This window comes from Aythya ferina (genome assembly GCF_964211825.1).
Source record: "Aythya ferina genome assembly, chromosome: 3".
NCBI classification, from domain to species: domain Eukaryota; kingdom Metazoa; phylum Chordata; class Aves; order Anseriformes; family Anatidae; genus Aythya; species Aythya ferina.
The window spans coordinates 93,352,145-93,376,245 of record NC_140298.1 but is presented as its reverse complement, the minus strand read 5'-3'; the positions used below and the strand labels follow the sequence as shown (position 1 = coordinate 93,376,245).

Below are 24,101 nucleotides of genomic sequence, written 5' to 3'. Positions count from 1 at the left end.
ATCATATGGCTTTTTTTTTTTTTTTTTTTTTTTTTTTTTTTTTTTTTTTCAGTTATGTCCATGTAAATAGTTAGTTTTAAAAAAGAAACAGATTAGGTCTTCACCTAATTTCAGACGATTTGAATATCAGTACTCAGCATTAGAAGGAAAAAAATTAGTAGTGCAACAAAGATAGAAAATGGCAGGCACTGACATAGCATCTGACTCGTGAAAAATCAGCAGGACGTGGTTCAACAGAAGAAATGGTGATAGCCAGCTAACTGCATACCATGGGTTCTAAATGTGTGGTACCACCGCTTTTGTGCCAAGCCCTAAAACATTACTTTAAATTAAAATTAAAAACATTGCTGGTTTCTGCAGAGGGTCCCTCAGCATTGTCAAACTTCTCCCCCTTCTGTCCAGATCATGTACAGCACTAAAAACAAATGTGCTGGCTCACCTTTCTCCTTGACCTGCCCTGGGCCATGTGCTGCCAGTCTGAGTAAGATCTCTTGGGTATTACACGACTCTTGGGAATCAAACATCACACTGCCAAAAGCAAAACTTCTGCCCCCATGCACTGAAGATGGATTTTGGCAAGTTCACTCCTACTCTAGAGCAACTTTTGTGGCACCCTCCTGGAAAAGTGAAAAAAAAAAGTATGCAGATATGAGCACTGGCTACACTGGCTATTTGAAGAAAGATAAGAAAGATGTTTTATATATATATATAAAAATATAAATATAAAATATTTTTAGTTTTTTTTTTTTTTTTTTTTAAAGTGGAAAATTAAAGAGCAGATCTAGACTGCTCTGTAGAATCTATTCTAATGGTCCCTGGCAGAGGTTTGGCCTGGGCCAAATGGCACACTTCACAGTTTGAGAAGTAGCATGGGCATGGGACTATTCTCAGTAGGCAATTTGGACGTGGCTGCCGTGTTTCAAAGATTAACTGGAGTGGGTTATCCCATGTCAGGAGAACTCAACACCATCTTTAATTGGTTGTTGCCCATGAGCATGAGAACAGTATGTGTCCTGGTCCATGGTAGGCAGCTTCACTATTCTTAAAAAAAAATTGCCAGCCTAAGCTATTGATTCTATTTCTTCATGTATTTATTCACTTTGTGGATATAAGCCACACGGTAGTTCTGATTTTCCATCCCTTTATACTCTGACGTTACTGCAAGATGATCAACCAGTATCTCTGGTTTGGAACCAGTTAGATGGTAGCATTCAAAGAGTTGTGATCAATGGCTCAGTGTCCAGGTGGAGATCAGTGATGAGTGGTGTCCCTCAGGGTTTGGTACTGGAACCAGAGCTATTTAACATCTTTGTTGGTGATGTGGACAGTGGGATTGAGTGCACCCTCAGCAAGCTTGCCAATGACACCAAGCTGAGTGGTGCAGTCAACATGCTTGAGGGAAGGGATGCCATCCAGAGGGACCTGGACAGGCTGGAGAGGTGGGCCTGTGCGAACCTCATGAGGTTCAACAAGGCCAAGTGCAAGGTCCTGCAGCTGGCCCAGGACAATCCTGGCAATAAAACAAAGAGGTTGGGAATCATGCTCACTTTCTACTATGAAGAGCATTGACCATTTTAAGTGCACCAGAGGACCCCTTGGGTGGATGCCTTAATTTTCAGAGATAACATCTCAGGTACCTGAGAGATGATAGATTTATGCACCATGCTTTTATGGCCAGGTCCCCCTGAATGGATATCCAGTGCTGGCTGTGGTCTGGTACTACTGAACAGCTGTACCTGGCTCAGTTACTGCTATCTGAAATTACAGGAACTACTCATGATTGCAGTTTGGCTTGTAGGGAATCACCTGATTATACTGATATTCAGCATACAGAACATTGAAAATGTCTCAGGACAGACAAGTTGTGGAAATTACTGCCATGGCATGGCATGACAAAGTCATCCATGAGATTTCCTGAAAATTCATTTTTTTTTTTTTTTAAAAAAGGAAGAATATTAAAAAAGTGGACGAATATTTTACATTTTATGGTTTTTATTTTTATGTTTTTCCCTCAGAAAAGTGTGTCGCTCTGGGTGAGGATGGGGCGGAGGGTGCCACCACGGGGCATTCACCTCCTGCCACCATCACCACCAGGGCCAGCTACACAGGGGACGAGGCAAAGCCGCCGTGCAGGACACACACACGACCAAAAATCCTGTCACGACTGCAAAAAAACCCGAGGCCACCGCAGTTAAACTCGTTAGCAACCCCTGTCGGTGCCAGCCTCCCCGCCACGCCTGCTGAGGCAGCCACCACACAGCTCCCTTAGCGCCTAGAGCGGCTGTAGCCGAGGCCGCCATCTTGAGTGCGGGCAGGGGCGGACGGGGCGGGACGGGACGGAAGCGGGCGGGGCGGGCGGTGCGCGGGAAGCCGGAGCGCGGCGGGGCCGGAGCGGGAGCAGGTGGGGGGGGGGTGCGAAATGGCGGCGGGAACTGGACCCGGGGGGGTGGGGGGGACACGGGACGGGACCCAGGACTTCGTCCTCTGTCCCCGTGAGGGCCTGGGGTCCCCTCCCCGGCCCCCATTTCCCCCCCTTCCCCGTCGCTGAGCGGCCGTGTGTGTCCCGCAGGCTTGCCGGCCGGCGGGGATGGAGTTCAGCAGCAGGGCTCGGCAGCGGCACACGCGGCTGGCCGGGGACCGGCGGGACCCGTACCCACACAGCCTGCAGTTCTACCAGGAGCCCCCCACCGAGAGCATCTCCCTCGCCGAGTTTGAGAGCTTCGCAGTCGACCGCCTGAGGCGTGAGTAGGGTCACCGGGCAAAGTCTGTCAGCCCCCGGGTGCCGGCCCAAACCTGCCTCACTTGTTTTTTTTTAAGCGTCTCTGTGGGGTTTTGGGTTCTTTTTGGTGTAATTATGTCCTCCTGACAGACCTGATGTACCCTGTCTGGCTGTTACTGACAGAAATTGGCAGCCCGCGCACGCTAAAGTGCACCCCTGTTAACGGGAGACGTGGTGCTGTAGATATTTTGAACTACAGTTGATTTCACAGTGAAAGTTCAGTATGTAACCAGTCAGGTTTTTTTTTGGGTTTGGACTGTTGGGTTGTGTTTTATAAGAATATTTCAGTTTCTGGGTTTCAAGATATCTTTACTGGATGTCTCTCAGTGCAGCGATTGAAATTGCTGTGGGAAAGGGTTCCCCTGAACTCCCCCAAACAGTTTAAGCCAAGTTTTTTTTAAGTCAATACCATGAAAACTGGTATTTTTAAGCTGATCCATCAATCAGGTGTTTCTACTTCTGTACTGACTGTATGGGTCTTGGAGTTGGGTGAGCTGCGCAGGTCTTATGGGTCATGCTCTGTCCTCCGTACTTTGTAATCTTTTGCTCGCCTTACCACAAAAAGCAATTTATGTGGCCTTACCTTTCTGTTCATTTCTCAAGTCATGATACAGTAAGATTTAATTTCAAGGTGTTGTCTCTAATATCGACTCTTTTTTCTTTCCCCCCAGTGCTTAAAGTAGTTGAAAACCTTGGTGTGAGCCATGTAAGAAGTAGCGATTTGTACAAAACGAAGCTGGAGGCCGAGTTCCGCAAACTTAAGTTTCCCTACAGAGTAAGTATAAATGAAAAAGAGGAACTCTTTTTTTGCACTATTTTCTGTATACCATTCAGAAATTCTGAATAAGGATACAGGTGATGAAATACTATTCCTAAAACTTAAATTCTGGTATTCTGTCAGAGTTCTAGGTTGTCTTCAAGGGTATGGGTATTTTTCTTTTGTCCATCCCCTTCTTTGATAGTCTTGTGTTTGTTGTCCTAAATGTGAGTGTAAGTATGTTAAACGGCCGTGATAGATTAATTGTGGATTTTTTAATCTGTAAGAGATCAGTTCTCTGAAATAGTGTTTTTTGTAGGCTTTGGCAGAGGATGATTATGATGCAAGAAGAAAGGACCATATCTCTCATTTCATACTACGCCTTGCTTATTGTCAGTCGTAAGTACTTTTTAGATTGCTCTGCAGTCTTATTAATAACTTTAGTTGGAGATGTTACATTACATTACTTTATCATAGGTTTTATAGATACTACAGAGCTGAGTGGGTACTAAACAGAGAGGTTCAATCATGCTTTTCTTCTAGAAGCACTATTTCAACTGCGATGAAAATGCGTATTCAGGGTGAAGATTAATGTCCAGACTTTGAAAGTAATTCTTATTTTTATTTTTTAGTTTTGTAATATATAAACTTCTGGGTTTTACACACTGAGCATTGATTTGAGCCTATTATTTTTGGCATCTCTTTTTGAGAATAAAGTGCAGCAGTTTATCAGTCATTGTTTCAATTATACACAATTTAATTTAACTTAACTGCTGCATATGCTTCAGCTGTTTCTTAGTGATCAAAGAGCTATGTAATAGATTTTCTAATATTGTCAAAAGAGAGCCTTATTTTAGGGAAGCTAAAAATACTGCTTTAGTTTGAGGCTTTCTCCACTGACTGTTCTTTCCTTCTAAAAGAAAGATGCTTTTTCTTGGATGCTTGCATATTGTATTTTTTTTTTTTGGCCACGTGTAATCTGAGGCATGTAGTTGGTCCTGTCAGGTACTTTTGTTCTGTTTCAGCTGCAGCCTTTGGATGATGGAGGTTGTTGGTGCTTCATGTCTATTAGCAGCTTTGTTATGCATCAGTATGAACTCCTAACTCCTTGCCGTTGCTGTCCTGTTTTATAATTAAAACCAGCAAATCCAAATGTGTTTGGCTTGAATTACTAATTCAATTGCACTTTAATGAAGTCTCATTTGTTTAAATTTGATGAGTATAACAGTATACTGTGTTACTGGGATAGCTGAGGTGACTGAATTGCTGCTGTGGATGCATACAGGCTGTAAGGGAGGACCAGGCCAGGAAAGCGAGGAGGGACTGAGCTCTAGGCAAAGAGATGGAGCTGAAATGGGTGGAGATTTGCCTTGGAATAGGTCCTGGGACAGGTGAGAGTTTTGATGTAGAGTGGTGGAGAACAGACCAGAGCAGACCAGGCACCTTGCACATAGTTGGCTACAGCCTGCCTGAGCAGAATGGGAGGGAGCAGAGGCCTCAGAAGCCTCCAGATGGAGAAAACCTCACCATGGCCCTTGGTGAGGCCCTTCTCTGGCGTAGTTCATAATCCTGAAAGAAGGAAATGACATGAATAACACAGTTACAAGTGAAATTCCTTCTACTGTTCTCTGTTATACACGTATGAGATTCTGAATAACTAGTTGTTCATTTATAGTATTTAAGTTCTTTTTTAATTTTCCCTTCATCTCTTAAAAATTGCTCTAGAATCTCCTGGAATTAACGCCAGATGCAGATATTTGGACTGTTTTCTCTTTCTCTGTGACTTTTTGAAAGAAGGTCCTCATCTGTTGTATGATAGCTCATTTGGTTGGGGTGTTTCCTTGGGAAATGGGAGACCTGGTTCAAACCCAGTGTTTAGAGGAAGTATCCTAAGAGCTGGGCTTGTAGGGCAGGTCAGAGGTGAGCAGCTTGTTGAGGGTGAAATGTGGTGCAGAAATGAATACGTATTTTGGTGGGCTGCAGAATCAGCAGGACAGAGCTTGGCTTGGTATGCTAGGGGGAAAAACCCCTTGGGAAGGGGAAGGCTTGGCTGGGGTCCAAGGCACTCTTTAAACTATTTGCAAATGTATTTTCGTGTTTGTATACGAGTAGCTTTGATACAGTGCTGCAGTAAAGAAGCTGGCTAAAGGTTTCTGCTTTAAGTAGCTTTTTTGTTCTTGAGAAGGTGGACTTAATGCTTCCTTAGAAAGTGGAAAATGGTATCATAAGCACTGAGGTGACGCTGCATCCTGTATATTCTGTCCTGAAAAGCGGGTATTGCAGGAATGAAATATTTCTACGCTCCAAAACTGTCACGTTCTCCAAAAGATAAATTTGGGAGGCGAGTAAAATCCTACAGAGTAAGGTATTCTACTGTATTAGGTCAGAAAAAAATGAGCTTGGCACAAATCATTAGATTAGATGGTGAAAGCTACTCATATAGCAAGTGGTGTCTGAAAAGTGTGCTTCAATAGGCATAACTGCAAACTAGCTTGATTCAATTCCCTGTGGCCTGGCAGAGGGTGTGTTGCCAGGCATGTGTTCTCTTGCTGCAGCCCCTTTCTAAGTTTCTAGTGGTCCAACAGTGCCACCCAGGGGTACAAGTTTGCATCAGCTTTTCCTGATAGGTGTGCATGTTCCTCCAGCTAGGGGATACCCCAAAAGTAATAGTTAAAAGGAGTAGGCTTTGTAATGCATCCTTAGATGAACTGTGAAGTTAATGGTGCTACCAAAAAATATTGTGCCATGGGGAAGAAGAAAAGCTATCCTTTAAGGAGAATGTTATCTGTGGGTGGCTATCCTTATCTAGAACAACTAAGAAATGATGAGACTAAAAGAGGTAAGAAATGGTTAATACCATTTAAAAGAGGCTAACAACTTCAATACCTGCAGAGCAGTTTTTTGTATTGAGATTGACTACCTCCATTCTTCTGAAATGTGCACAGTCATGCTTCGTTAGGTATTGTCCCTTCAAAAGTCTTTTCTTATTAAGTGCTCCTTCCTGAAGGCTTCTTGCCTTCTCTTACAAGCTCCTCAGTTTGCGGGGCCCATGACAAAGTCAGTCCTGCATTTAATGTTGTGTTCACTGGGCTTGACATCTGCTTTATGTTGAAAGAGAGAATGCACAATCAGAAAAGATACGCTGGTTTTGGTCATTTCTCTGCAGCGAGGAACTCAGGCGTTGGTTTCTTCAACAAGAAATGGATCTCTTTCGATACCGCTTCAATGAACTGACCGAAGGTTTAAGGCAGAAATTCCTGGAGCATGTTAACTTACAATTTGAAGCTGTAAGTATGTTACTTTCTGGATTTGTGTTATGTAGTGTGTGCCTGATGTTTTTAAAACTTTTCTTAAAGGTAGTTTCTGTATTTCTGTTTAAAAAATAAGTGTGAACTTGAGGCTTAAAAAAAAACATACGGAACTCCTTCTGAACTTGGAGAATAGTCTTGGCACAGAAATGAGGATTAAGTGGTGTAATTTTGTGCTGCAACCGAAGGAGCTCTGTCTGCTTTATCAAACAACATTTAACTGCAAACTGTGTAATTATGAAAACAAGTTAAACATTTTTTACTAAAGCTTATAGGAGGTATCTTTGAATCAAGATTGTAGATGGATTGCTGTGTTGTTCAGGTAAGGCATTTGTATATTTCAAGTGTAAGTCAGAGCAGCTCAGGTTGGAATCACCCTGCTTTCTTTTGCGTGTTACTGATGAATTGTGTGAAATGCGCTTCCCTCTTATTAAAGGTTTCAGTGACAATGTGATGGCTGTGTTTTATTGTAACCAGAAGTACGTACTGTGCAATCCATTCTCATCAGTTTACTTAAATTGGGAAATAGCCTTGGTCAGCATATGTCTTCTGTTAATAAACTTTGTTCTAGAACCTTTGCAGTCTACTAATCTTAAGACGTCAGCTTCTTGCTTTAGCAACCAAAACAAATTACACTGATCTGGAGATTTTGTAAATCTTGCCGTTTCATGAATACTGAAACCTGGAAAACTGAAAACTAAAAATAGATGCTTTCAAGGAATGCTTAAGAAAGCTGTTGAGGACATCATTAGAATATTATAATGAAATTAAGAAAATCCTGTATGGATTGCTCAAGAATGCAACTTGCTGCATAAGTGTCCACATAGGTGAAAAAAACAGGTTTCTGTTGTGCAAGTGGATTTGTAACACATGGTTGCACGTTTGTGCATGCTAAAATCAGTTTGACTCTGCTTATTTGTTGCTGCAAATTACTGGAATGCAGATGTGTAACCAAAGCTATTGTTTACTTTTTGTTTAAGCTATTAGATGCAGTTGTTGAAGAATTTATATACAGTTTTAAAACAAATGCTATTAATGTACAAATAAATAAGTTTTATACAAACTTTATACCCAGGCATAAATATGAATTATAGGGTATGAACGTACAGATATTTAAAATATTTTAGCAAGTGGGGAACCTTGGAAATCTGACTTGTATATAGTTATTCCTCTTGGTATTAGATACTTTGTAACCTGATATCTTGTTATGGGATGAAATTAATCTTTTGCTGTCTTTCTGTTCTTTTTATTCCTACTCTGAAATGGAAAATGGATATTGCAGTTTCTGGATTAATGATTTCAATAGAATTCTGCATGGCAGCCACAAACTATTTTGTTACAAAGCTCCAGGTTTGCTTGTAGTTCTCAGAATAAATAAAAAAGATGTATCATCGTCGCTACACTGAACAAAAATTCTCTTAAAATATTACTTAATCAAAAAGACAAAAACAACAACACCCTTAAATATTCTAAGATGTAGCTGACTTTATGTGTAATTGTGTTGCTGAGTTGAAAGATGTGGAACTGGTACATATTGATGATGAAAGATGACTTGTGTAGTATTGAGAATGAATTTGTTTAGCTAAAGAGTGGCTCGTGGGCTTTCCTGGGTCTTTCTGAGACTATGATAAATGTCATTCCTTGGTTCAGCAGACATTTCAGCAAACGCTGTGTTTGTGGAGCTGTATTTCTGCTACTTATTCCCCAGTCTCATATTGTCCTGTCACAGTTTCAGCACTCAGGTTTGTGAGAATAAATTAATGTTTACAGGCTGCTGGAAATAGCTAGGAGTATGGCTTCATTCTGTGCTATTGAATGTGCCTTCAGTTTATTGAAATGATGAAGAAGGTATTACTTTCTTACGCCTAGCAAGGCAACAAAGCATCATTTCATTGAAAATCCTCTTCTGTCATGTGTGAAAGATTGCCATACATATCTGAGAGAGGTCTAACCTCTGGTGGTATGTAGGAACCATTAAAAATAAAGCCACTGTAAAAACTGTATTCTCTTCATGTTGTCCTTGTAAAAGGCTTTAGAAGGGAATTAAAGATGAACTGTCCTGTTCATACTTTTCTGTTGGAAGTTACAATGTTTTCATGCCTTGCTGTGCATAGAGCAAGGTAAAGCTTTGTATTCCACCTGTTAGAAATAGGGGTCCTCTGTAGTGAAAGGAAATTCTGAAATTAATACTCAATTTCTGTCTTGGTACACAGATGGAAATTCTCCTGTTGGATTTTAATTGCTTAAGATACCCTGTGAAAGCTAGTTAAACTTTTCCAAAGAGAAGATGGCACGTTGCAACTTCTAGATAATGGCTCTGCATTTGAGAATTGTAATCTCAGATAAGCCAGAGCTCCTGAAGTTCAGACCTTGATCTAGCCTGGCATAGCAGTGTCTCTAGTTAAACTTCTAAAAACCACTGTAAGAAGCGGTTCCTCGGTATTAAATTGAAGAACCAGTTGTTTATTTATTTATTTTTTTTATGTGGTGGAGTGGGAATGATTGGATTGTCCTGTACAGTTTGGTCCCAGTTGTCTTCGTTTACAGCACAAAGTGAAGCTAAATATAAAGAACTCAGTAAGTGTCACTTCTCTCCTTTTCGTGTTTGCTTACGTGCATGAGAAAGCAAGACCTGTGTTCTTACAACTTCCTGCAGAGGTTCTGCAGACTGCTTCCTGAGGTTGTGTGAATTTTGGATCGGGAATTATTGCTTTACAGAATCAAGAAGTCTTCAGTCTCAGTCAGGAATAATATTTAAGCAGCTGTTAAGATCTTCTTTGAAGACAGACACTCTCTAGCTTTCTTTTTTTTTTTTTGAAAAATGAAGATGTTAATAGCTAGGAGAAAAAATACCAGGCTTTCTGAATTTTTTATGACAGCTGTGAAGAGTTTGAATTGATTGATTTCACGATTAAAGAGAATTTTAATCAAAGAGCAAGAACTTTCTGAAAATAAAAATGGAAATGAAATCCAATGAAAATGAATGTCTTCACTTTAGTAAGGTTTTTGTGCATTTTGATTGACACTTACATCGCTAATGGAGCTAAATAGCTGGGAAAAGGTTTATTTCAGTAAGTAAATATTTGCTCTGTGGAGTTTTACCTGACTATAAAAAAGCCCATTAGTTATAAATGGGAGACAATAAACTGTTCAAAGTATTCAGAGAAATATAATGACATTGGCATAATGAATTTGTATTTGAACATGCATAGGATTATGATCATTCAAAATTTATACCGTATTTGTGTAAAACAAAACAAACCACAAACATTAACAGTCTGTTATGGAAATTTGGAACTTAATATGTTCTTGAGATGTTTTTACAAAGCTGTCACTGGATTGAGTTAGTCCATTCATCCTCAGTGATTCCGTGAGAAACCTCTGAAACCTCTGGGCTTTCTCAAAAACTCTAAGCTTGCTTTGAGTGTATCTTTGAGACACTCTTTGTGAGCTACTAGAAGGTAGATTGCATTTTAATCACTTGTTGGTCAAAGCTATTCCCAATGTTTTCTGGCAGGTAAGTGTATGAGATTCCTGGACTTGCTGCTCAAGCAACTGGAACTGAGCTTTCAGTGCTCAACACTTTAAGCACGTAACATTTTGGAGCACCATATATAATCCTGCCTCCTTATGCCAGCATGGGCGAGAGGTAGTGCGTGTGGTCTTGAATAAAACATCAAGAAAGGAGAAGGGTAAAAGGAAGGCAAGAGTCAAAGTGGATGAGCAGGATTGATAGACCTCATTATTGTCTTTTTTCTTTTGGTTAGTGGTGAGCTGTTAACTGGAGTTGAACCATCACATGAAATGACAGCCTCATTTGGTTCCTTATTACAACATTTGCATGCTATTAGTTAATTGCTTACACTTTTATTTTAAACTCTGTAAATGTTTGTAGGCTTTTACTGTGATTGAGATCCTGCTGGAGCCTTGGACAACTAACACGGTTCCAGTTAGCTGTAAATGGTAGAGGGGGAAAGCATTACCTAGATGGCAGCAGTGGTTTACTTCTGTTTAAGCAGGAGGTTGTTAGGTAAAAAGAGATTGTTAGGACTGTGGTGGCAAGGACTGAGGTTGTGCTCAAGAACAGAGACTGATGAGGAGTATTTGAAACTTTACTATTGTTAAGATTTGTGTTTGAAAAACTCAAACTTACAGCCTCTCAGAAGCTGAGACCATTATTCTGTGTCTCTGACAATAACTGGCTTCAGCTTCTAGTTCTTGGCATTAGTTTGGGACAGTAATGAAATTGCTTTCTTGTTCTGTTTTGTCTAAAGCTTTCATAGAACCACAGAGTCACTTAGGTTGGAAAAGGCCTCTGAGATCATCAAGCACAACCTGTAACCTAGCACTGCCAAACCCCCCGTTAAACCATGTCACTAAGCTCTACATCTACATGTTTTTTGAATAGCTCTGGGGCTGATGACTCAATCACTTCCCTGGGCAGCCTGTTCCAATACTTTACAACCCTTTCAGTGAAGAATTTTTTCCTAATATCCAACCTAAACCTCCCCTGGTGCAACTTGAGGCCATTTCCCTTCACTTGGTGCTGTTTTGTGTAGTGTAACAAGTTTTTGGCTCTTAATCAGAATATAAAACAGCTTATTTGGCAGAAAAAAAGAAAGATTGCTTTAATAAAGTCCTGTTTTGACTGCAAATAGTACAAAAATAATAGAAACTAGTATGCTTTGTAGTATCTTGGAGCAGCTGTCTTAATTGGTTCATTTCCATTATTTATTATCTAATGTAATACCGACAGCTTTTAGAAAATAAATGATTTCAGATTTGTGCTGTTCAGACACATGAGCTTTCATAGCTGTATCTGCATTTTCGATTGCTTTTTAAAAATTAAAACTGATTAAATTTTGAAGAAGATTTCTATCTGAAAATCATTTGCATGCCTTTCATGAATAGCTTCACCCACAAAATTGTCTTGACAGCTATCGACTCAATTCAGAACTTAGCCTGTGTTTTCTCAGGAAGTAAGCTCGAGTTGAACCATGGTGTCAAAAGCAATGTTTACAACATAGCCTTCTTTACAGTGAAGAGAAAGACAAGGAAGAAATCTAGTTTTTGAACTTTAGAAAGTACTTAGAACTTTTGGGGGCAAATATAAATGATTTTATACACATACACTCACTCTGTGATATGTTGTTTGGTAGAAGTTTCATTTTCTTGTGTTCCTGAGAGTGGAAAACACATGAATACGCACTCAGCCTTTGAGTATGTTGAGATGTGAGAGCTTCTTGCTTGTGTTTTTGTCTACTGCATTTCTTGCCACTTTAGTAGGGGACATTCAATGAGAGAAGAGGATTCTGCAATGATAGTTTTCTCCCCCAGTGTACAAGAAATACCTGCTAACCAGTTCCATGTTTCTAAAGCTTGCTTATTTTTTGGCCTGTACTCTTTAAGTTTATTTTCCCCTGATATTTTGAATAGTTGCCACGATAGAAGAATCACGGAATGAATTGGGGTATTTCAGTGTGTTTCGAGTCTGTTCTGTAGACTCACAATGTACGTATATTTCATAAATAAAGAAAAAAGGTTTTGAAGGGATAGTGCTGTTACCATTATTTAAATAAATGTAGGAGCTTTTTACCTATAGCAGGTAATTTTCAGCTCTCAAGGCACGTTAGTCTGTGTGTAAAGTCAGTCACATAGGGAGCATGGGAAGCCCTTAAGCAGCACTCGGGATCTAAAGGCTGACACTGAAGGTGACAGAGCCCATCAAAGAGTATACACAAACACAGGTGTGCAGTTCAGATTTATATTAATTTAGGAGATTAAACCATTAGAATCTTACTAGAAATGAATAATTACAGCTGTGATGCCTGACAGTTTCAGGCAGCAAAAGCTATTAATACATTTTAAAGATATTTAAAGGGAAGTGTAGTGAATATTTTAAATACTATAGCCATGGAAGGAAGTATTTTAATCTCAAAGTTTATCAGTATATGAAATAATTATATAAAGTATGTGGTTTTGCAGGTAAATGACGCTTGGTTGTTAACTGGGATTTTTTTATTTCTTGTGACATCTGATGTTTTCCTTTATTTAATTTAGGGGTCCCCAATTGTGTTTCTGTCAGATTATGCTATATGACCACTTGGGAGTCAGTTGATGACGTTATGCCCAGGCCCTGCTTTGTCATGAGCCTTTATCACTGGGGTTTGCTGGCTCTGCTTTTTCACATGCCCCACTCTCTCTGTGCCCCTCATTCTTCCCCCTGCACCTGCATCAACTTTTTCATATCTTACTTGTAGATGGTTATATGTACCTGTATCAGAAGCCCTTGAGAAATGACTACTCTTAGACTTTTTTTTACTGTAATACTGCTTTTGGACCTTCATAGTGTGAGCTAAATCGTAGTTCATTGATTTGAACTTTTGATTGGCTTTTTGATATTATAAGAATATTTATGGCAATTGTTAAACCAAGTTGTTACTGAAGAGCTTTCAGTGTGTCTGTAAGTTTAAGGAAAGCCACAAGGTGGCTGCATCAGTGGTGTTCCTAGAAATTCCTGAATTAAGGTGTTGAGCTTGCTGTTGTTCATGTGTTTGCTGTTACAGGACCCACAACTGGCAAATTAATTAATCACATTGATGACAACCTGAAGCCATAAAAGTGGAATAAATTCATTTTTTCCTTCACTCTCTGCTGTTGATCTTTTTCTTTCCCTTCAAAGCTGTGTCTGTGCACGTCACATTGCATGGTAACTCCTAGATTTTGGGCTGGGTGTTTGCATGCTTCTGAAATAAAAATAGACCTCTAATATATTCAGCTTTCAGCCATTTAAAGGTGTTTTGTAAGTGATGAGAATACTCTAAAAGAGTATTCTTTGCTCTTTTTATATATGCCAACTTGTCATTTAAAGCATTAAAAGAGAAATTGGGTCAAAAAGTATCTAGCCATACTGGTATTTTGGGTTTGCTCAGTAGTTAGAAGTAGAGTCCCTTGGATTGGTGACTGACATGTCAGTTACTGTGCATTAGTATTCGAGTAATATTGCCTTAGAAGGAAATGTCACTAACAGAAGTCTAAATTGGCTTTCTCTTCAGTCCTTGTCCATTTAATTTATATGTTAATTCCTATAATCATTAACACTTCTTTCTTTCCATGCATTTGACTTTGTCCTCAGCTGTTGCTCGGTCCTTCTGTTTGCTAAAGTGACAACGAGCAGAACCTTCCTCTTTGCAGCCCTCTTCATAGAAGTGTCACTGTAGGGGCTGTCACTGAACTGTCTAATTTGTCTTTAGACAACTGCTGTGTTCTGGGGCTTTTAGCTTCTAGTTCCTGGAATGGCTCTGCCATGCTCATTTTATCATTCTCTTCTGTTTCTCTTTTTTTTCTGTTTCTTTAGTTGTAAAGTAACCCTCTGTAACTGACCCAGCTCATTTTTTTTGCATTCATCCTTCCTGTGTACAAAGCTCTGTAGCAGCAATGCCTGATTTTGCTCTTAAACTTCGGGAGATTCTCCTGCTCCTGCATGGACTCCACGGGCTGCAGTGTGGAGATCTGCTCTGTGTGGGACCCATGGGCTGCAGGGGGACAGCCCGCTCCACCAGGGGCCTCTCCACAGGCTGCAGGGGAACTGCTGCTGCATGCCTGGAGCACCTCCTGCCCTCCTGCTGCACTGACCCAGGGGGCTGCAGAGCTGCTTCTCTCTCATTTCTCACTCCTCTCTCCCTGCTACTCTAGCACAGCAGTTTTTTTTTCCTGTTTCTTAAATCTGCTCTCCCAGATCACAGTATTCCAGCTGAACCACTACTAATGCTAAAATGTTACAGAGACAAAATTCATGTATCGTCCTTATTTTTTTAAATCCTCAATATTATAATAGAGCAGCTCCCAACCTTGGAGAGGTGGAGTTTTCACTCAACTCCTTTTTTCAGAGCACCCAGTCGATCAGCTGTTCCTGTTTGTATGGAGCTGGCTTAGAGACAGAGCCCTGCAACTTCTGTAGTGAAATACAGCCTTCGTTTTTAGAGGAGATTCTCTCTTCTGATCCCGTTCTCTAGAGCTCTTGCAGTATCCCCGGTCTCATGGCAATTAAAGTGTACCCTGTTCCTGTTGTAATGACCGGGTTGGTAACTAAAATATCAAATAGCAAGTACTGGGATGGATGCTTGCAGAATTTGGCTTAATCCACCTTTTTGTTTTTGAGGTCAATTTTTCCATGCATGCTTTTTCCACTTGGTTTTGTGCCCAGGTTGTAGGAGATTCATTTGATCTGCTTTATTTGCTTGTGAAAAGTGTCAGATGAGAGTGACTTCAAGGGCTCTGGACACAATATAATGTTTGCATTTTTCCCATCCTGGAGGTTCTGCTGCACTCTCATGGAGGCAGCGAGATTGGCTCAGCACAGGTTGGTTTTGACACATCCAGGTGGGCCGATAATTGTCACCTGTGCTATCAGATGCTTTGTTTTATTGATGTATCTTTCCAAGAATTGAACTTGATATACTGGAATGCAGAATAAAATGTAAAGTTTGATCTCAGAATGTATTTTACTGACATTCTGGTGATTGCCTTGATTATTCTGATCTCCTGTGACCGTTCTTTCATCTTGTCTTCAGGCTGTTGGCTCCTCGAAACGTAGCTCCTTGTTGTTGCTTCCTCAGGAAAATGAAAATTAAGAATTACAATCATGTCCTTATCTGCTGTATAAGGATGATGTGTAATTGAATTTAGACTCCCTGTAATGTTTCTATTTTGTATTATTTGTTCTGCACAGTGCAGAAAGATAAACTTCAAAGCGTGCTTTCTTCTCTGATATGTTTTTCTCTGTTGCTGTTACCTCTCCATAGAGCATGAAAGATCCTGTTTAAATCATCTGAGAACTCCTTTACCTCTGAAAAGCCTCTTGAAATCTAAAGAAGGATTACGTCTTTTTTTATAACTTCTAGGATAGATGCTTTAATTTTACCACAACTGGCAGTTTCCTAGAAATAACTATTTTTTTTTTTATTGCTGTTATGAAATGCGCTGTTTTAACAAAATGCTTTGTATCCCAGTAATGGGGAAGGAACAGCAGGTGGGAGCAGGCAGCTGGGGGAGCCCATGCTCTGTATGCATCGCTGGCATTTGAGAGGAAAGAATAAGAACTGCGAAATAAAAGGAAAGAGCAAAATGCATTAGTGGAGCTATTTTTTTTTTTTTCCATTGTGCTTCTTTGATGTTGAAGTTGAAGTGCTTTTTTTAGCAGCTTTAATCGGCAGAAATTAAACTTCTTTAATTTCCATTTTTATGATCACAGCATTCCTGTGAGAGACTTTTTGATTATTACTGTTATGCTTTTTTCAGAAAGCATTTATCTCAGTAGTGGGGCAGATGGATAAATATTTGTGGTGTAGCTTCGTGGAAAGATGTTTAATGGCCGCCTTTTTAGAAGACAGGGAAGATCCTGAAGTCAGATTTGGATTAATGAGAATGGGACTAGTTTGTGTCCTCAAGTACAGATACAAGTGAAGAAAAATAGTCAATATTGTGTCTGTCCACTGAAAGGTCACGGCTGTAATTAGTCATTTTGATGCCAGGTGTATAAACCGTGATGTTCTTCTCTTTGGGTTTATAGCTTTGCATTTCAGAGGCTTCAAATAACATTTCTGCTGTTCCCGAACAGAATGGGGAGGAATGCTTAAAAGTAAAAACTGTCTAAAGCCTAAATTTATGGTATGGAAACATGTCAAGCTAAAGCAGTAGCTGTGTTCAAGTAGGCTGCAGTTTGTGCTTGTAAGGGAAATGGCTCAGAATTTTACCTTTGTTTCCTGCTACTTGGATCTTTTTTCCATTTGTGTGAAAGCCAGCAATATTTGTACAGGTGTTAGCAAAGGTCAGAAAAAATGCATGGCTGAGTGGGGAACAGTGTCTTATTGTTGTTGTAAGCTAAAAATATGTGTTCTGCCACGCTTAAAGTCGTAATAGAAACAAAATTGTACGTGGAAAAGCTTAAGGATGGTTGAAGTGCTGGAGTTTGCTAAGGCAGTGAAACCTACACCATGAGCACTTCAAAAAAATGTGACAGGTTACTTTTCATCCTCAAGTACCTCTTTGCAAAGGAAGTAATTTCTCTGTTTAATCATTCGAGGGTCAGAAGATGGATTCGACTTAAATCAAGTGAAAACAACCGGCTCCGTGGTCACAGACAAAAAAAAAATTGGTTCTTGGCCCTGATAGAGAGAGAAACGTGCTGATCTTTAAGCCTATGGCTACTTGTAGTTGACTGAAGTCATGTTTTAGGGGAAGAAGACCCCCAGGAGACCTCCTTCCCTCCTTCCTCAGCACTGTTAGCAGCGGGGGACGCAGCCAGTTCAGCCAGCAGGTGGTACTCTTGGGCTGCTCTGCTGCAGTCCCGGGTTTGGAAGTCCGACTGGCAGCTCTGTTCACAAAGTAATAGCACAGCAGTGTTTTTTCCAGAGCAGCCTTACTGACCGGCTGTATGCCGTATTCCCAGCTCATCTTAAAATAATTGGCTTGACTGCAAAGCAACTTGAGTTTTTTAGCGAGTTAATGTTATAAGGTTGGGGAAATGAGGTAAAAACATAGATCAAAAATGGCCATGTTTAGACTTAAAGCCAATTGTAGTATTCTCTTACAGACATTTTTAATAGAGCTTAATTCCCAGGTGAATATAAGCACATCTCGTAAATCTAAGAGGTGGAATTTTTGAATGGGAGGAGGGCAGAACATGCACTTGCCACTGTTTTTGTATTGACAGGATGAGTGAGGAGAGGTCTTTATTTACCCTTTTAATGATCCCTTGAACTATAAGCACGGCTTAGCTTCTCCACGACTAAACAAGCATTTTGCTGCAGTAATTCTAGTTGCATATATTTATTTGCACATATGGTGTTGGTGATGTACTATAAAATGGTGGAATTAAATAAGGAATAAATGTGATTGAGGAATATAGAGCTGCCGGGGATGTCCCTTTTCACCTTCGTAAACATACAAACAACAGTTTACGTAAATTATGCAAAATGCTAATTAAAAGTTTTAATTTGGTAATCATCGAAGTTTGATTGGAAACAGATGCTGATTATCTGCCGAAATCTAAACGGACCCTTGTAAGTTAGCTTTTATTGCTTAAAATTGACTCGTGAAACTAATTAAAGTCAAGCTAAAACACAAACCATACAGCTAAGTCACTTATGCCCCTTCTAGTGGACCGTGATTCTTATTAAACAGCTTCGTGCAGTTGATCATTTCGATTACAGTAGACTCCAAAGGCCTTGCTTAAGGTTGGGTTCTTCTGTACTGGATATGGTGCACACTCTTTTTGCTTTGCAATATGGATTTTTCCTGCTTTGAAAAAGTTATGTGCTTGGAAATAAAAATTGCAGAAAAGGCTGCTATAAAAATGAGACGATAAATACATTCTTCCACTTAATCTAGCTGAAAACAACTAGACAGCATTTGGAGTACAGTTGGAATCCAGAGCTGCCTCGTGTTCTGCTGCAAGCCTGGCTTCCCGAAGGGACGTGAAATGGCAGCTGTGCCAGAAATGCAGGGCAGGATGGGCGTCTTCTGCACCATGCTCTTCAGCTTATGGCAGGAGAGGTGGAAGGGGAACGGGCACCAGTTGTGTGCTGATGTGCTCTAACGCTCTGCGATTGACCAGGTGACACTAGACTGCCATTATCTGATGGCTTGGAAATGAAAAAACAGCGAGTCCTAACCTGATCCTTGGAGATCCTCAGTTCTTAGCAAGTGGCAATTTTGGATTTTATTGGAAGGAACCTACTGTAGACAAGGAGGAGGATCTCACAAAATGTCCTCTCTCTTTCTCTAAATATTTTGGTCATTCTGTTTGGCCATAAAGGAAAAGAAAACTGGGTAATCAATAGTGGCTGGTCTCCCCCTGCCCCCTAATGGTATCCGTATGTTACTCCAAAACCTTTACTTTCTTCTTAAGTGTCAAGTTGTCAAGTTTTTTTTGTAGTGGGTAAGAGGGATTCCAAAATGAATGTATTCTTCACGTAGCAGTGAGTGCAGTAAATTTGGAAATGTTTATTTTGTTCTTTGATACAGCTGTGTGAAAGCTGATAGGATAATTTGGGCAGTATGTAATTAAGCTGCAAGTATGACTTACTCACTGGTGTTTTGGATAAAAGCTTCATAAAAGCCTCTGCAAACACGGAAATGCTCTTCCCTGCTAATCCAGTGATTAAATCTAGATAAACATTTGTTAACAAGTTTCTGTAAAATTAGTCTGACGTTAGCTTTCTGATTTGTAAACAGCGGAAAATCTGTTGCCATATTTCTCATAAGTTTTCAACATAAGTTTTGTAACTAAAAGAGGGGAGATTTGCATTAGAGGTTAGAAGGAAATTTTTCACTCAGAGAAGGATTTTTGTAGTTGAGAAGGATCCTTAAAATGTCTTTCCATACCCACTGTAGTCTTTGAAATAAATACAACTGCATGAATGTATAAGAGCACATAAAGGCAAGTGCAGCCCTTTATACAGATGCCAGCAACTGAACTGGTTCGAGTACCATGGGAAATAGAAATTTCTTCTCACTTCATCTATGTCTGGCCAAAATGGACTTTCTCTCCTAATAAGCCTTGTGAGATTGGCCAACAGATTTGGGAGCCTCTGGAATGTTTTATTTCAGGCTTTTCATGCTCTAGGACATTTGGGCATGATTTCCTTCCATAGTCAAGTTATTATTAACTAACTACTTGAATACACTTTAAGTTTAAACTTTAAACAGTATCTAAGCTAGTGTGGTTGTATTCTAGTTGCAGCTTACTTTGTGCAGTGCTGTGTGCTAATGGAAAAGATTGACTAAAAAAGATAGTTTTGTCTCTTTGATACTTAAAATTGTAGTATAATACCGAGAGACTGACACTCTCACTTTTCGAGAAGGGCATTACACTATTTAAGCACTACCTGCTCAGTAACTAAAAGCAAGCTTTAAAACTTGCACTCTCCATAGACACCAGTGATGTGCCTGTAAATACCTGGGGCTGAGTCCTGGAAAAGGAAGAGAAGTTCTTGTTCTCTCCTGGGAGATGCAGTAACAGCACAGTTAGGAAGCGTGGTGCACAGTAGTATAATGGGTGAATGTGTCTTTATCTCTTCCTTAAAACAGTAGGGATATCACATTTATTTGAAGTTTTTTTTTTTTTTTTTTTTTTTTATAACCTCGCTGCTAAAGTTTGTCTAAGCAAGTTCTACATCTTGAATAATTCATCTTTCAATCTGAGTTTCTGTGTCTCTGTTTCCAGGATAATTCTGTGATCAAAATCAAAGAATAAACTGTATATAGTAAGCAAGAAAACTGGAAGCAATGCAGCTTGTCCTGGATCATTGTTTCCTTCCTTATTTCCTTCTCATGCTGCTGCCTTTTTTTGTTTTATGTCTTGGTTTTTCTCATTTTTCTAAGTCTCAGAGACCTGCGATGAATTGCTGAACCGTTTCAAGCTACGGTATGTGACCTGCTGTCACTGAAAAGGGAAAAGCCTTCTCCTGGCGTTATTGTTCTTGCTTTTGCCTTGGGCAGACTCGGTAATGAGCAGTTGCAGTTTAAGAAACTGGCAGTGAGCTCGGCAGGCAAAGCTGGTGAGTTGTTTTCTGTGGGTACACAGGTTGCATCAGGTCCATGCGGAGGGCGAGCTGGGTGCCGGAGGCAGAGCGAGGAGAGGGCAGAGCTGCGTGGCTATGGGGAGGAGAACAAGCCCTTGGTGCTTTGCTCTTGGGTTGGATTGGGTGCTTTGTGCAACTTAAAATTCAGAATTGCTCAGTAAAATCTGCCCAGTTCTGCTTGCTAATGCCTTTTTTTTTTTTTTTTTTTTTTTTTTTTTTCCTTTTTGTGCCACCCTCAGAAGGCTTCTGTTGATCTTCTTTTATCTCTGGAACATCACAGTATTTTGTCTGTGAACATCTTTGAGTGCTGTCGAAAGTTAAGCAGTCTGTTTATCTTTCTGATCTTGATTAGAGTCTTAAGAGCTGTATTTAAGTGTCTTAATTTTTTAATGATTACTGGAATGTATTAATGCAGGTGGCGTTTTAGATACAGAATTACTGAACGTACAAAGCATAGTGTTGCTTTAAAAGAAATAAAAGTTTTTCCAGCCTGCACGAACCAAGAAAAAATGGGATATATGTCTCATGATGCTCCATGTATAGATGTGTATGTATCACCTACATTTTAGATTATAATGTGGTAGTTACTTTCATGGCATTACACCTGTTAGAAATGGCTCAGTCTTCAAAATAGGATTAAATAAAAAAAATAGGATTTATTAAAAGAATATAAAAGAGTAGAGGTAAGCAAACAGCGCTGGGTGCACCGGGAGTCTCCGCTCCACCAGGACGCACACCAGTTACATCAAGTAGCTGTTTTTTATGCTCCTAGACTAATACATATTCATTACTACTTCTAAAAAAAACCAGGTTATTATAATTAGCTTCCGGGGTCCAGTCCCTCCTACTGGAGCATGCGCATCAGTCTCCGGTGGTCCCTCTAGGGGTCTTTCATGCTGACGGCTCGTAGTCTTCCTCTCCAAGTTTTTTTCTTGTCCTTCCCCTTTGTACTCCTTGGCACCGGGTCAAGTTTATACAGCATCCCCTGCAGGTCTTGTCTCCTAGCCGTCCTTCAGCTTCTTTTTTTCTTCTTCTTAATCTCTTGGCCACCTGGCCAGATATCAGAAGCCTGCATAGTATCCCATAACAGTCACTAGTTGTTATCAGTTGTTCTGAAACCCCCAGACATCAAAGACTTCATACAAACACAAACAGCTTTCTTATTGACACTTCATGAGTAATTAAAACATTCTTCACCAGCCATTCACAGGGACAGTTACACCTATAGCAGTGTTAAGTTAATCTCGAAGAAGACAAAAAAAAAAGACTGTAACTGTTAGAAACAGAAGTCCGGAATAACAAAAGCAAACAGGTTCATAAATTTGAGGAGTATTTTCTGAAGACTTGATAAATTGACTAGAACGAGGGGGAGACTGGGACACACTGCATCTGTGGTTCAAGAATTAAATTGCCAGTGCAGGGCCCAGAGGCAGACAGGACTGTTCTTTATGGACACGAATTGTTGAAACATTCCTAACACGCCTTCAATCAATTTTAAATTATTTTATGTTTAAAAAAATTGCAGTCCTTAATGCCTATGCAAGGTTATTTTTAATGTTCCACTCTTTAGGGAAGCAAGTTTTATTATTATGTGCTTTAACTGCCATTAATGTGTTCTGGAGTTTTCACCCAGCTTTAGTTAAGGGCGAAGGATATCCCTCTTTCCTCTTCTGCTCTCCATTAGCTGAAAAAAGGAGAGCAAGGGGAATTTGGTCAAAAAGGGAGGTGGTGTGTTCGTAGGGCTGCTGTAGGATACTGAAATGGTTTTCCTAACCTACAAGATATTGGAGGCTCTGAGAAGTAAATTATTTAACAGCTTCGTAAGTATTATTTACTATTAAAATAAATATGTTTAATAATAATATTTATTAGCGTTTAAAAAACTATTTTTTATGGTTGTATTTGTGGACAGGGCTGTGAATAAACTTATCCAAGACTTCAGTCCTGACCTATTAACCTGTTTTCTTCTGGAGTTTTCACCAGGATCACTCTTACCCAACAGTGTTATTTTTTTTTTTTGATGATGAGATGCAAGAAAAATGTGCAATCATTGGGATTTGCATCTGCACAAATTTTAGACAGTTGATTACAAATAAAGAAGGATCAGGACAACTCATGAGGTTTGGATGGAGTCAGTATAATTGTTTTAGGAGTATATTAAAAATTAAAATTGAAGGTAATATGGAGTAAGATGGCTTTGTGGATTAAAATCAACTAATTGATTGTTTCAAAAAGCAAAAGAAAGCAGTCTTTGCCTTTCCCTGTTTTCAGTCTTCCCCCAGTTTGCAGTCCTGTCTATAAAACAGTCAGTGCACCGTGTTTTAATGGCTTTCTATTTAAACAAACAAACAAAACCAAACCACCACTACCAAAAAAAAAAAAAAAAAAAAAAAAAAAAAAAAAAAAACCACCCAAAAAACCCAAACCAACCAGCCAAACACAACTTTCTTGGCTTGGCTGCCCCTCCCCTCCCATGAGACTACCCTAGAAGCAGCGATATATTGTCCTGCTTTTTTTCAAGGACTGTTTTGCTATGGGGTTGGAATGACATGGACATGGTAGACTGGGCTCTCAAGCTATTTCTATCTTCAAGTGTACCATATATTTAGAAATCACAGAACTGTTAGGTTTGAAAAATGGAAATCACTATTCTGGAACTTCGGTCTATAATGGGTGAAAGCTTGCAGGCCGATACAGTGACTTAGGCTGACACAAGATAATTAGATTTACCCAAGAAATACATCGTTTAAAAGTAGTAGAAATGTTTTGGTAGCACTCAGTGATGTTTGTGTAGGTTTTCAGAGTGTTGTGCTTTAAAAGCTGGAATTGTTCTTCTCAAAGACTAACAAAAATCAGATCATTAATGAGAGTGTTGGTGTAGACTGTTTTCCTTTATCATTTCTACAAACTCTATCAATTGTTTTGGTACAGCTACTTTGTTAAAGAAAAGTGATCTACTTACAGGCTCTTTTTTTCCTGACTATTAGACTTTCATATGCAGAAATATAATGCTACTGTGGATTTCCTCTGCCTTCCAAGTTACATTCTTCTATTTTGCTGACCACATTATGGATGGACAGAATCATTAAAATGTTCTAATTTTAAGTGTGGCTTTTCTCCTGTATTTGGTGCTATTCAAAACCTACGTTATTAAGTAGTTGAAGAGCATAATATGTATTTGTATGTGTATGTATTTGCATATTTGAATTCAATATATTGCTGTTAGGAAATGTATTTTTCATGATTTTTGTTTCAAGTTAGAAATTTTTTCTAATTACTTCAAGATGTTAAATTAGAGTATTGCTGCGTAATTCTCTAAAACTGTGAAAGCACTAACACATGGTGAACAATAAATGTCCCATTGTTCTCATTCTCGAAGAAAAAATCCATATGTCTGTGATCTTTTAAAACTCTGGTTTTAAAAATGAGCTGATACTGGTACTTAAAAAAATGTAAGATAATTGTTTAGGATTGTAAAACAACTTTGTCTTTCCAATTGTCATTCAGTTACCATGCTTTGTTTTAGTGAATGCAGTAAATCTAGATATATGCAGGGATCACCACAGAGGCTGATTTTGGAGAGGCCCATTTTTGAAAAGCATGCTTTTTTTATACTTGTGTTAATGTATAAAGTATTATTTTTGTGTTATACTTTGAAGTCTGCATTACTA

At 39.5% G+C, this 24,101-nt stretch overlaps 1 protein-coding gene across 5 annotated transcripts in view; it reads left to right on the top strand.

Annotated features, from left to right (window-relative positions):
- Window positions 1-1,980: 1,980 nt before the first annotated feature.
- The window catches only part of PRIM2 (DNA primase subunit 2), a 106,804-nt gene continuing 84,683 nt past the window's right edge, over window positions 1,981-24,101 (top strand). For 2 of the 5 annotated variants that reach the window (XR_014691995.1, XM_084515968.1), the window contains exons 1-4: window positions 2,468-2,741; window positions 3,451-3,554; window positions 3,856-3,935; window positions 6,703-6,823. Coding sequence is in view for 4 of the 5 variants with exons in the window: in XM_084515968.1 (XP_084372094.1) it covers window positions 2,588-2,741; window positions 3,451-3,554; window positions 3,856-3,935; window positions 6,703-6,823 (459 nt within the window). In the remaining variant the exon portion in view is untranslated. Of the gene's footprint in view, window positions 2,306-2,341; window positions 2,402-2,467; window positions 2,742-3,450; window positions 3,555-3,855; window positions 3,936-6,702; window positions 6,824-24,101 lie in introns of those variants that run through there. The other 3 variants (XM_084515967.1, XM_084515966.1, XM_084515969.1) reach the window with 3 other exon arrangements.